The sequence below is a fragment of the Lepus europaeus genome, chromosome 5 (genome assembly GCF_033115175.1).
Source record: "Lepus europaeus isolate LE1 chromosome 5, mLepTim1.pri, whole genome shotgun sequence".
Taxonomy (NCBI): domain Eukaryota; kingdom Metazoa; phylum Chordata; class Mammalia; order Lagomorpha; family Leporidae; genus Lepus; species Lepus europaeus.
The window spans coordinates 43,731,456-43,743,965 of record NC_084831.1 but is presented as its reverse complement, the minus strand read 5'-3'; the positions used below and the strand labels follow the sequence as shown (position 1 = coordinate 43,743,965).

General features: G+C 39.5%; 1 protein-coding gene across 4 annotated transcripts in view; it reads right to left on the bottom strand.

Annotated features, from left to right (window-relative positions):
• Positions 1–12,510, bottom strand: part of ZFYVE9 (zinc finger FYVE-type containing 9) — a 217,359-nt gene that overhangs the window by 71,664 nt on the left and 133,185 nt on the right. For all 4 annotated transcript variants that reach the window (XM_062191321.1, XM_062191324.1, XM_062191322.1 and 1 more), the window contains one exon: positions 7,148–7,268. In XM_062191321.1, coding sequence (XP_062047305.1) covers positions 7,148–7,268 — 121 coding nt within the window. The remainder of the gene's footprint in view (positions 1–7,147; positions 7,269–12,510) is intronic.

Here is a 12,510-nt window from a genome sequence, read left to right as displayed (position 1 = left end):
CTTTTCTGATCAAAATAGGATAAAACTAGAAATCAGAAGAAGAACTTTAGAAATTGTCCAAATAGGGGCTGGCACTGTGGTGCAGTGGGTTAAGGCCCTGGCCTACAGCACCAGCATCGCATATGTGCACTGGTTCTAGCCCCAGCTGCTCCACTGCTGATCCAGCTCCCTGCTAATGTGCTTGGGAAAGCAGTAGAATGTAGCCCAAGGGCTTCGGCCCCTGCACCCATGTGGGAGACAGGGGAGAAGCTCCTGGTTCTTGGCTTTAGATTGGCCCAGTTCCAGCTGTTGTGGCCATTTGGGGAGTGAACCAATGGCTGAAGACCTCTCTCTCTCTCTACCTGTCTCTACCTCTCTCTGTAAATCTGTCTTTCAAATAAATAAAATGGATCTTTAAAAAAAATGGACACTATGAGAAACAGTGACTTGATCAGCTCTTGTCCTGACTGTTGATGTACAATGTAAATCTTTATCCATTTTAGTATTTTTTTTGTTCTAGTACTAGTGGTTGAACTCTGTAATTAACACACAATGACTCTTAGATGTTTCAATTTTCACTGAAAAGTGATCCCTGTTAAATATAAGAGTGGGAAAAAGAGAGGGAGGAGATGTACAATTTGGGGCATGCTCAATCGGACTTGCCCCAAATGATGCAGTTAGAAACGTGCCAGGGGATTCCAATACAATCCCATCAAGGTGTCATGTACCAATGCCATCTCACTAGTCCAAGTGTTCATCTTCAGTTCACAATTGATCACACTGATAGGTCTAAGAGTCAAAGGGATCACACAAACCAGACTAGTGTCTGCTAATACTAACTGATAGAACCAAAAAGGGAGAGAAAGATCCAACATGGGAAGGGGGAGACACAGCAGACTCATAGAATGGCAGATGTCCTAAATAACACTCTGGCCTCAGAATCAGCCCTTAAGGCATTTGGATCTGGCTGAAGAGCCCATGAGAGTATTTTAGGCATGGAAAGCCAAGACACTCTGGCAAAAAAAAAAAAAAAAAAAAACACCTAAATGAAAGATCTCTGCGAGTGAGATCCCAGTGGAAAGAACGGGGCCATCAAAGAAGGAGGTACCTTTCTCTGAAGGGAGGAGAGAACTTTCACTTTGACTATGACCCTGTTGGAATAAGATTGAAGTCGGTGAACCCTAAAGGCTTCCATAGCCTCGGCAACTCATGACTAGAGCCTAGGGAGATTACTGACGTCATAAACAAGAGTGTCAAATTGTTAAATCAACAACAGGAGTCACTGTATACTTACGTCCTTAATGTGTTGTCCAATATGAAGTAATGCTATAACTAGTACTGAAACAGTATTTTTACACCTTGTGTTTCTGTGTGGGTGCAAACTGATGAAATCTTTACTTAGTATATACTGAATCGATCTTCTGTATATAAATATAATTGAAAATTAAAAAAAAACTTGGTGTTAAATTGGAAATTGCATAGAAAATTAATCAATTTTTTAAAAATATCATGTAGGATCTCTGTCCATAATGTGCTGTACATTGTGATTTAATGCTATAACTAGTACTCCAACAGTATTTTTCACTTTGTGTTGCTATATGAGGGCAAACTGTTGAAATCTTTACTTAATATATACTAAACTGATCTTCTGTACATAAAGAGAATTGAAAATGAATCTTGATGTGAATGGAAGGGGAGAGGGAGTGGGAAAGGGAAGGGTTGCGGGTGGGAGGGAAGTTATGGGGGGGGGAAGCCATTGTAATCCATAAGCTATACTTTGGAAATTTATATTCATTAAATAAAAGTTAAAAAAAAAAAACACCCAGGAACTTGTACATGGAAATGAAAGAACATTCTTTTGAATCATGAGTCTGGAAACCAAAGGTGAAATTTCAAAATGTCTTGAAACAAAATAGAGCGGATACACAAATACTTAGAGGTAAGTTTACAGAAGTGGCAACATTAAAAAATTTTAAAGATCTCAAACAACCTAATCATGCAACTGAAGGTAACAGAAAAACAAAAACAAATCAAACCCCAAATTAGTAGGACAGACATACATATATCAGAGTAGAAATGAATGAAATAGAGACTACTAAAAATACAAAGAGGCCAGTGTTGTGGTACAGTAGATTAGGCTGTCAAATGCAATGCTGGTATCCCACATGGGTGAACGTTCAAGTCTCAATTGCTCTATTTCTGATCCAGCTCCTGCTAATGCGCTTGGAAAGCAGTGGGAAATGGCCAAAGTACTTGGGGCCCTGCAACACACTCGGGAGACCCAGATGGGGTTCCTGGCTCCTGGCTTAGGCCTGGCCCAGCCCCGGCTGTTCCAGCCACTGCAGAGTGAACCAGCAGATGGAAGATCTCTCCCTCTCTCTGATACTGTGCTTTCAAATAAAATAAAGAAATCTTTAAAAAAAAAACCTATCAAACCAAATCCAACAGCCCATTTAAAAAAAAAAAAAGATGAGCTGAGATAAACTGAGAATTACCCTAGGGACACAAGAATGATTCAACATATGCAAAATAATCAACATAATTCAATAAAACTCAACATCCTTTCATGATAAAAATCCTTTATAAATTAGAAATAGAAGAAATGTGCCCCCAATACAATAAAGACTACATGTGACAAACCGATAACCTACATCATACTGAATCAGCAAAAGCTGAAATCATATTCAAGACAAGGATGGCCACTTTCATCCCTTCTTAGCGCTGGAATTATTAGCTGTAGAAATTAGACAAGGGAAAGAAATAAAAGGCATAAAAACCTGTTAGAATTCTTAATCAAATTCTGTAAGGTTGCAGGCTATGAAATTAACAAATAAAAATCAGTATGCTTCTAAACACAACAATAACAAAATTGCCAAGAAAGAAAGCAAGCATTGGCCCTCACAATAGCTACTATGTAGGATAGACGACCCAGGAGTAAATCTCACTAGGAAAACAATGATCTCTACAATGAAGATTACAGAACAATGACAAAAGAAGCTGAAGACAAAAAATAATATTGTTAAGATGTCCACAATAGGGGCCACCAACATGGTGTAGCCAGTTAAGGCACATTGGCATCACGTATAAGCACCGGTTCAAGTCCTGGCTGCTCTACTTCAGATCCAGATCCCTGCTAATGTGCCTGGAAAAGCAGCGAGGATGGTCCAAGTCTTTGGATTCCTGCACCCATGTTGGAGACCTGGAAGAAGCTCCTGTCTCCTGGCTTTGGCCTGGCCCAGCCCTGATCGTTGTGGCCACTTAGGGAGTGAACCAGCAGATGAAGACCTCTCTCTCTCTCTGTAACTTGCCTTTCAAATAAATAAAATAAATCTTAAAAAAATTTAAAAAGATGTCTACAATAACCAAGGTGATCTAGAGATTCAATGTAATTTGTACCAAAATACCAATAATCTTCAGAAAAACAAAAGAATACAATCACAAAATCCATTTGAAACCACAAAAGAGCTTTACTAGCCAAAGCAATCATAATGAAGTAGAACAAGGTTGGAGACATTACAATATCTGATTTCAAAATATAATACACAAAGCTATTGTAAGCAAAACAGCATGGTATGGCCGGCGCCATGGCTCACTTGGTTAATCCTCTGTCTGTGGTGCCGTTACCCCAGGTTCTAGTCCCGGTTGCTCCTCTTCCAGTCCAGCTCTCTGCTGTGGCCCAGGAGGGCAGCGGAGGATGGCCCAAGTGTTGGGTCCCTGCACCCACATTGGAGACCGGGAGGAAGCACCTGGCTCCTGATCGGCACAGTGCCAGCCGCAGCGGCCATTTGGGGAGTGAACCAATGGAAGGAAGACCTTTCTCTCTGTCTCTGTCTCTAACTCTCTATTTCTCTCCCTCACTAACTCTGCCTGTAAAAAAAAAAAAAAAAAAAAAAAAAGCATGGTACTGGCATTACAACAGCCACACAGGCCAATGAAACAGCAAACAGAATGCACTAACAAATCCACATATTAACATCTAACTGATTTTCAGTGAAGGCAGCAAGTATATATGAAGATTCTTCAAAAAGCTGGTGGGGGAAAAAAAAGCTGGTGAGAAATGGAATCAAAACCTAATTCAGGGGCTGGCACTGTGGCATAGTGGGTTAAGCCGCCGCCTGCAGTGCTGGCATCCCATACAACACCGGTTTGAAACCTGGCTGTTCTATTTCCGAGCCAGTTCTCTGCTATGGCCTGGGAAAGCAGCAGACTATGCCCCAAGTCCTTGAGCCCCTGCACCCATGTGGAAGACCTGGAAGAAGCTCCTGGCTCCCGGCTTCAGTTTGGTGCAGCTCTGCCCATGGCAGCCACCTGGGGAGTGAACCAGTGGATAGAAGACACCTCTTTCTCTTTTTCTTTCTCTCTCTGTCTCTCTCTCTCTCCCTCCTTCCGTCCCTCCCTCTCTCTTTCTCTCTCTGTTTCTGCCTCTCTGTAACTCTGCCTTTCAAATAAAAATAAATCTTTTTAAAAAAGTTTATTTTGGTGCAAAATGTTTTTGACATCATAGCATATTCATATGATGCAGAAAGAAAAGCCCTTTCAAAGAATGACGCTTATTCATAGGCATAAGAAATAAACTACATACCTATCTCTCACTACATATAACTCATAAATATATAAACTCATATATATATAAACATATATAAACTCATATATATATATATATATATATATATAAATAAACTCAAGATGGATCAAAGACTACATGTAAGATCCAAAACTTTAACATCACTACAAGAAACCATAGGGGAAATGTTTTAGGTCATTGGTCTGAGCAAAACATTTCTTGGACATGACCCCAAAAGAACAGGCAACAAAAGCAAAAACCAACAAACAGTATTACATCAAACTAAAAAGCTTCTGCAAAGAAAAGGAAACAATTGATATAGTGAAGTGACAACCTACAGGATTAGAGAAAATATATGAAAACTATTCATTTGGCAAGCAATTAATTTCCAGAACATATAAAGGAGCAAACAACTCAACAGCAAAAAATAAAAAGTATCCAATTAAAAATGGATGAATGACTGGAACAGATATTTCTCCAAGGACAACATACAAATGGTCAACAAAAATATATGTTCAAACATCACTAATCATCAGGGAAATGCAAATAAAAACTACAATGAGGTTAAAATCTCATATTAGTTAGAACTGTTGCTATAAAGAAGATAAAAAATAACAAATGCTAGTGAGGATGTGGAGAAAATGGAACCCTTATTACATGGCTAAAATGTAAATTACTACAGCCATTACTGAAAACAGTATGGAGGTTCCTTAAAAAACTAGAAATAAAACTATAATATGACCCTGTAGTTCCACTATCAGGCACATACCCACATGAATTGAAATCAGTATGTTGAAAAGACATCTGCACTCACTTTTATTTATTTATTTATTTATTTGGACAGGCAGAGTTAGACACTGAGAGAGAGAGAGACAGAGAGAAAGGTCTTCCTTTTCCGTTGGTTCACCCCCCAGTGGCCACCACAGCCGGTGCACCGTGCTGATCCGAAGCCAGGAGCCAGGTGCTTCCTCCTGGTCTCCCATGTGGTGCAGGGCCCAAGCACTTGGGCCATCCTCCACTGCCTTCCCGGGCCACCGCAGAGAGCTGGACTGGAAGAGGAGCAACCGGGATAGAATCCGGCGCCCCACCCGGGACTAGAACCCAGGGTGCTGGCGCCATAGGCGGAGGATTAGCCTAGTGAGCCGTCGCGCCGGCCACTCACATGTTTATTGCAGCACTACTCACAATAGCCAAGATATGGAACCAACCTGAATGTCCATCAATGGATGAATGGATAAAGAAAATGTGGTATGTGAGCATATATACAGTGCAATACTATTCACACATAAAAAGAATGTAATTCTGTCATTTGCAGCAACATGGATAGAAATGGAGGACATTATGTTAAGTGAAGTCAGGCACAGAAAGATAAATGTCAATAGAGAAAAGATGGTTAATGGATATAAGAGTGAAATGGTTATTAGGAGGAATAACTTCTAATAGGATTCCTATGGTTGATAACAATTGAGTATTTCAAATTTCCTAATATAAAGAAATGATTCATGTCTGAAGTAACAAATAACACCAGTTGCCCTATCTAGCAAATGCCACACTGAACCCCATACATATGTACAATTACTATGTCAATTTTTTAAAGTTAAAAATAAAATTTAAAAAAATAAGGATTTTTAAACAAAAGCAATGTATGATAATAACTATGTTTAAAAAGAGAACTGGCTGGTCCAGTGCTGTGGTGTAGTGGATAAAGCCACTGCCTGTGACACAGGCATCCCATATGTGTGCCAGTTCAAGTCCCGGCTGCTCCACTTCCAATCCAGATTCCTGCTAGTGTGCCTGGGAAAGCAGCAGAAAATGGCCTGAGTGCTTGGGCCCCTGCACCCATATGAGAGACCCAGAAGAAGCTCCTGGCCTCAGCCTGGTCCAACCCAAGCTGTTGCAACCATATGGGGAGTGAACCAGCAGACAAAAGATTTTCTCTGTCTCTCACTCTCTGTGTGTAACTCTGACTTTCAAAATAAAGAAATAAATATTTTTTAAAAAGCCCATTTCTTTCAAAAGAGAGAGAGAGAGAGAACTGACAACAGAATAGAAGATAAAAGAGAGAAACATTAAACTCAAGAAGACTATGTAAAAGATGAGGACAAAAGTGAGGAGAAAATTTTTATTAGCTGTCTCCTGAAAATGAACTGACTGGATATATCAACAACAAAGTTTCACATAAAGTTAAGTATTTCTTTGACAAAGAGTAATTTTATTTTTTAAAAGAATAACTAAAAATATTTTTAACAATAAAATTCTTATTTGAATCAAGGGTTCTTCACATTTACTATATATATCTTTCTGAATGTGTATCATACTTCAAAACAAGACTAAATCAATGTACTAATGGTATCATGTGGGCCACAAGTAACCTTTCAGAGTTTTATAGGCTTTGAAACATACAGGTAAAACTGCTAATAAACATTTATATTATAATAATATATCCTTCCAAAGAAAGAAAATGACATTATCACACAAAATTATAAAACTATAACAGCAACAACTGTTTTCACAGCACTGGATATTTGCTTATTTGTGGCTAGAGGAATGGTTATCACTTAAAATTCTCTCTCCTTCCCTTAATCATAAAGCAAATCCACATACCTCCTTTTACACCAGTGGAGATGAGAATGGGGGGAAGGCCATCTTCAGGAATAAGATTCATTGCACTTCCAACAGGACTTCCAACCTGAGTTATACTCCCAGAGAATAAAGAAATATCCGTCTATGAAAAGCAAATCAGTGAATATTATAGAGAGTTCCAGTTTCTAACAGAATAAAGTATAAATGGGAATTTAAGTGAAAATATGAAAGTCATACTTCCTGAAAGCTAAAGATACTGCAATGTTCATAACAACTTTCTTCAAAATAGCTAAAATTTGGAAACAATCTAAATATTCATTAACAAGAAAACAGAATAAAAGGTGGTATGTCCACAAAATGGAATACTATGCAGCAATTAAAGAATCAATTTTTAATGTATGCAACAACATAGAAAGGTTCATAAATACTAGGTTGAGTTTAAGAAGTTAGGAACAAAACATACAAACTATGTTTCCATTTATATGGAATTCAAGAACAAGCAAAACAATCTGGTGATAAAAGAATAATGGTGGGGCTGGTGCTGCGGCATAGTGGGTAAAGCTGCCAGTGCCAGCATCCCATAAGGGTACCAGTTCAAAAAAATAATAATGGCTAACTTGGGAAAGGAGAGAGGCAGGTAGGTATTGATTGAAAAAAGTATAAAGAACCTTCTAGAGTAACAGAAATGTGTTGTATCTTCACTTGGGTAGTGGTTTTACATACATATATATGTTCAGAAAGTATACATTAATAACTGCACAATTATATGGAGTATGATATATAAAACGCAGTATATGTAGGAGCTTCACAATTTTAGGAAAATAGAATTAGAAGATAAGTTTATTTTGCTACAAAATTAATCCATGCATACTTTTCTTAATAATACACATTTTTATATGATCCCTTGTATATACACATTCATTAGACCGCTTCCTAAAGATTAATGCTCTTAAGGACTTTGCTATATGCATGAGACCTGAAAATACATTATTTAACAATATGCCCATGTTGGGACAGGTGTTTGGTTTGGCAGTTAAGACCCAAGCTGGGACACCCACGTTTCAAATCAGGATCCCTAGGCTGAGTCACTGCTCCAGACCTAATTCTAGCTTTCTGCTAATGCATACCCTGGGAAGCAGCTGGTAATGCCTTAATTAGTTGGGCCCCTGCAACCCATGTGGGGGATCTGGACTAAGTTCCCCACACCTGCTTTGGCCCCTGGCCCAGGATAGTTGTGGGCATTTGGTAAGTTAACTAGTGTATCTGTCTCTCAAATAAATTTAAAATATCTAAATATATATGTCCATGCCTTCTCATACTTTCTTCTATAATTTAGGAGTCTAAGATTTTAGTGATCCTTCACTAAAAACTTTTATTGTTGTCATCCTGGCATCATATATTTTATTGACAAATAATTATTAGTTTATTTGAAGGCTTAATAAAAGAAATAATCCATTCCAACTTTCTATTTTACAATGCATAAGTCCACCTTTTTTTTTTTTTTTTTTTAACGCAGACTTATAGAGAGTCAGAAAGAGAGAGAGAGGTCTTCCATTAGCTGGTTCACTCCCTAGACGGCCGGGGCTGGAGCTATTCCAATCCAAAGCCAGGAGCCAGGAGCCTCTTCTGGGTCTCCCACACCAGTGCAGAGACCCAAGGACTTGAGCCATCCTCTGTGGCTGGCCCCATAGTCTACCTTTTAAGACAGAAGAAGTGGCGGGGGGCTGGTGCTGGGTATAGCGCGTAAAGCCACCACCTGCATGGTCAGCATCCCATATGGATTCCAGTTCGAGTACCAGCTGCTTCACTTCTGATTCAGTTCTCTGCTATGGCCTGGGAAAGAAGAAGATGGCCCAAGTGCTTAGGCCCCTGTGCCTGCATGGGAGAACCAAAAGAAGCTCCTGGCTTTGGATCAACTCAGCTCTGGCCACTGTGGCTATTTGGGGAGCAAACAAGTGGATGGAAGACCTATCTCTCTCTTTCTCTCTCTCTCTCTCTCTGGCTATTTGGGGAGCAAACAAGTGGATGGAAGACCTCTCTCTCTCTGCAATTTTGCCTTTCAAATAAATAACCTTTGCCCTGGTGCAGACATGGCTATTGCAGCCATTTGGGGAGTGAATCATTGAGTGGGAAATCTCTCCCTCCCTCTCACTGTAACTCATCTTTCAAATAAATAAATCAATCTTTAAAAAGTTGTGTTTTCCCTCAATTTAACCAGTAAATATTAAAAGTGCTGAACATTGCAAGAACATGCAAATTTTAAAAATTTATTTAACTTAGTGCTTCTTATACTCAGCTGAACTTCATTTCTTTGTAACATTAATTTACCAGAGCTTCGCATTTGTTTCAAAATATTTATGTCTTGGGCCAGCGTTCTGGATGTAGGTCAAATTGCCACCCATTATGCCAGCATGCATATCGAGCCATAGTTTGAGCCCCAGCTGCTCAGCTTAAGATCCAGCTCCCTGTTAATGCACCTGGGAAAGCAGAGGATGATGGCCTAAGTATTTAGGCCCCTGCCAACCAAAAGGAATTCAGAGCTCCTGGCTTCTTGTAGCTATTTGTGAAGTGAACTACCAGGTAGAAGATCTCTTTGTCTCCACCCTCTACCCCTATCACTCTTTCAAATAAATAAAATCTGTAAACAAAATAAATAAATAAATAAATAAAAATGTATGTCTTAAGAACATATCTATACAAGCTATGAGATATAGGAAATTTAAGAGAAAAAAGTCACCACATGTAAGTCCCATAGTTATAAGTGATTTAGGTAAGAATCATCAAACAGTAAAATCATTGGCTCAAAGACAGGTGAGGAACAAGATACATCTCATGTGACCCCTCATGTTACTGATTAATTGGAAAAAGGGAAGCATACTTTTGCAGAGGAGAAACACAGCAGACATCACTTTAATACATCATCAAACTGATTTTTAAGTGATTTGTTAAGAAATGACCATTCCTTCAGAAATATTATTATGCTTACAAAAAATACTGCATCTCAAAATACTTATTAGGGAAAAAGATACAAACACAAATTGAGAATACCACACAAATGGTACAAGTGCTTAAAAATATTAATGATCAAAGAAACCTGACAGCTAAATTAAACTGTAATCCTTCTAGGATTCTGATTTCTGAAAACAAATTTTATTTAATTACAAATTTACACATTCATTCAAGCACATGTGAATGAAAGCAATGAACAACATTATTGGAATAATTAGAGAATTTTGAATATTGGTTATATATCAGGCAATGGCAGTATATATTTCTACCTCACGTGATAATTGCCATTATATTAAAAAAAAAAAACTTAAAAAAAAAAGAAGGGCTGGTGGTGTAGCCTTTGCTTGCAGTGCCCGCTTCCCACATGGGCGCCAGCAGTTCATGTTCCGCCTGCTCCTCTTCCAATTTAGCTCTCTGCTTACAGCCTGGTAAAGCACTGGAAGACAGCCCAAGTGCTTGGGACCCTGTACCCACGTGGCTTCCAGCTTCGGATTGGACCAGCTCCAGCCACTGCGGCCATTTGGGGTATGAAACAATGGATGGAAGACCTCTGTCTCTCCCTCTCTCTCTGTAACTCTGCCTCTCAAATAAATCAAGAAAGAAACGGAGAGAGAGAGAGAAGACAGAGAGGGAGGGAGAGAGAGAAGAGAGGGAGGGAGGGAGAGAAGAGAGGGAGGAAGAGAGGGAAGGAGGGAAGTAAGGGAGGGAGGGAGAAAACATCTTGTTCTTAGGAGACAAAGCTGAAATATCAAGTGGGTAAAGCATAACTAATCCTTAACTGATTTATAAAAATGGAGGTAGTCAAAATGGCGCCAGCAGGTTATTCCTTATCAGTGTGCCTCACAGGAGTCCCAGGTCCTCCACTTCCAAGCCAGCTTCCTGCTAATCCATCTGGAAAAGTAACAGATGATGGCTCAAGTGCTTAGGTCCCTGCCATTCACATGGGAGACCCAGATGGCATTCCAAGCTCTTAGCTTTGGCCTGGCCCAACTCTGGCTGTTGTGAACATTTGAGAAGTGAATCAGTAGATGGAACATCTCTCTGCTTTTCAAATAGATGAAAACAAACATTTTAAAAACTTTTTGTTGGGGCCAGTGCTGTGGTAAAGTGGACTAAGCTTCTGCCTGTGGCACCAGCATCCCATGTGAGCACCCGTTCGAGTCCCAGCTGCTCCACTTTTGATCTAGCTCCCTCCTGATGTGCCTGGGAGGCCACCATAGGATGGTCCAAGTGCTCAGGCCCCTTCACCCATGTGGGAGACCTGGAGGAGGACCCTGGTTCCTGGCTTCAGATCAGCCCAGCTCCAGCCACTGCTGCCATTTGGGGGTGAACCAGCAGATGGAAGACCTTTATCTCTCTCTCTCTCTCCCCCTCCCTCCCTCTCTGTGACTTTCTCAAGTAAATATTTTTAAAAAATTTATATATATAGTGTTAAAGTAAATATAGCAAAATGTTAACAGTTAATGAATACAGCTGAAGAGTATATTACTATATTAGTGTTTACTGTATTATACCTCCAAATAAACAGATGAGGAAAAAAAAAGAACCTTTCTTGTGGCTGGCGTGGTGGCACACTGGGTTAAGCTGCGGCTTGCTGTGCTGGCATCCCATACATGCGCTGGTTCTAGTCCCAGCTACTCCACTTTGGATCCTGCTAATGTGCCTGGGAAAGCAGCAGAAGATGGCCCAAGTGCCTGGGCCCCTGTATCCAAGCAGGATACCCAGATGAAGCTTTGGCCTGGTCCAGCCTTGGCTACTGTGGACATTTGGGGAGTGAACCAGAGGATGGAAGATCTCTTTCTCTGTCTCTACCTCTCTGTAACTCTGCCTTTCAAATAAATAAAATAAATCTTTAAAAAACAAAAAAAGAGAGAAAGAAACTTTCTTGCCAAAGCCATTGTGAAAATACAAAGGATAAGACATAGTTCTGACTCCTGTCATCACTATAGTCATAGAAAAATCCCTAAAATACAAATATCTGAAGACAGGTATGACCTGCTTTAATATTTCTTCTTCAAACAGCAAGCTCAGCTTTTTACATCAATAAACCTATTTCTATCAACATGGAATTTCAATTACAACTAAATAAAAAATTGCATGGGAGAAAAATACCTCAAATAATATTATTGCAAAGGATCTTCAAAAAGTTCAAAGAGAATGCATATTATGAAGAACTATGCATTGATCTCAAAATTTTTTCTACCAAAATAATATTTTAATTCCACTTTTTCCTTGGAAGTATCCTTGTATAAACAATCAGTAACTAAAAATTCTATGAAAAACTCCAGTTGTAAAAACTTTATCCAGAAGCCGGCATTGCAGCATAGTAGGTAAAGCCTCTGCCTACAACACCAGCATTCCATATAGGCGCAGGT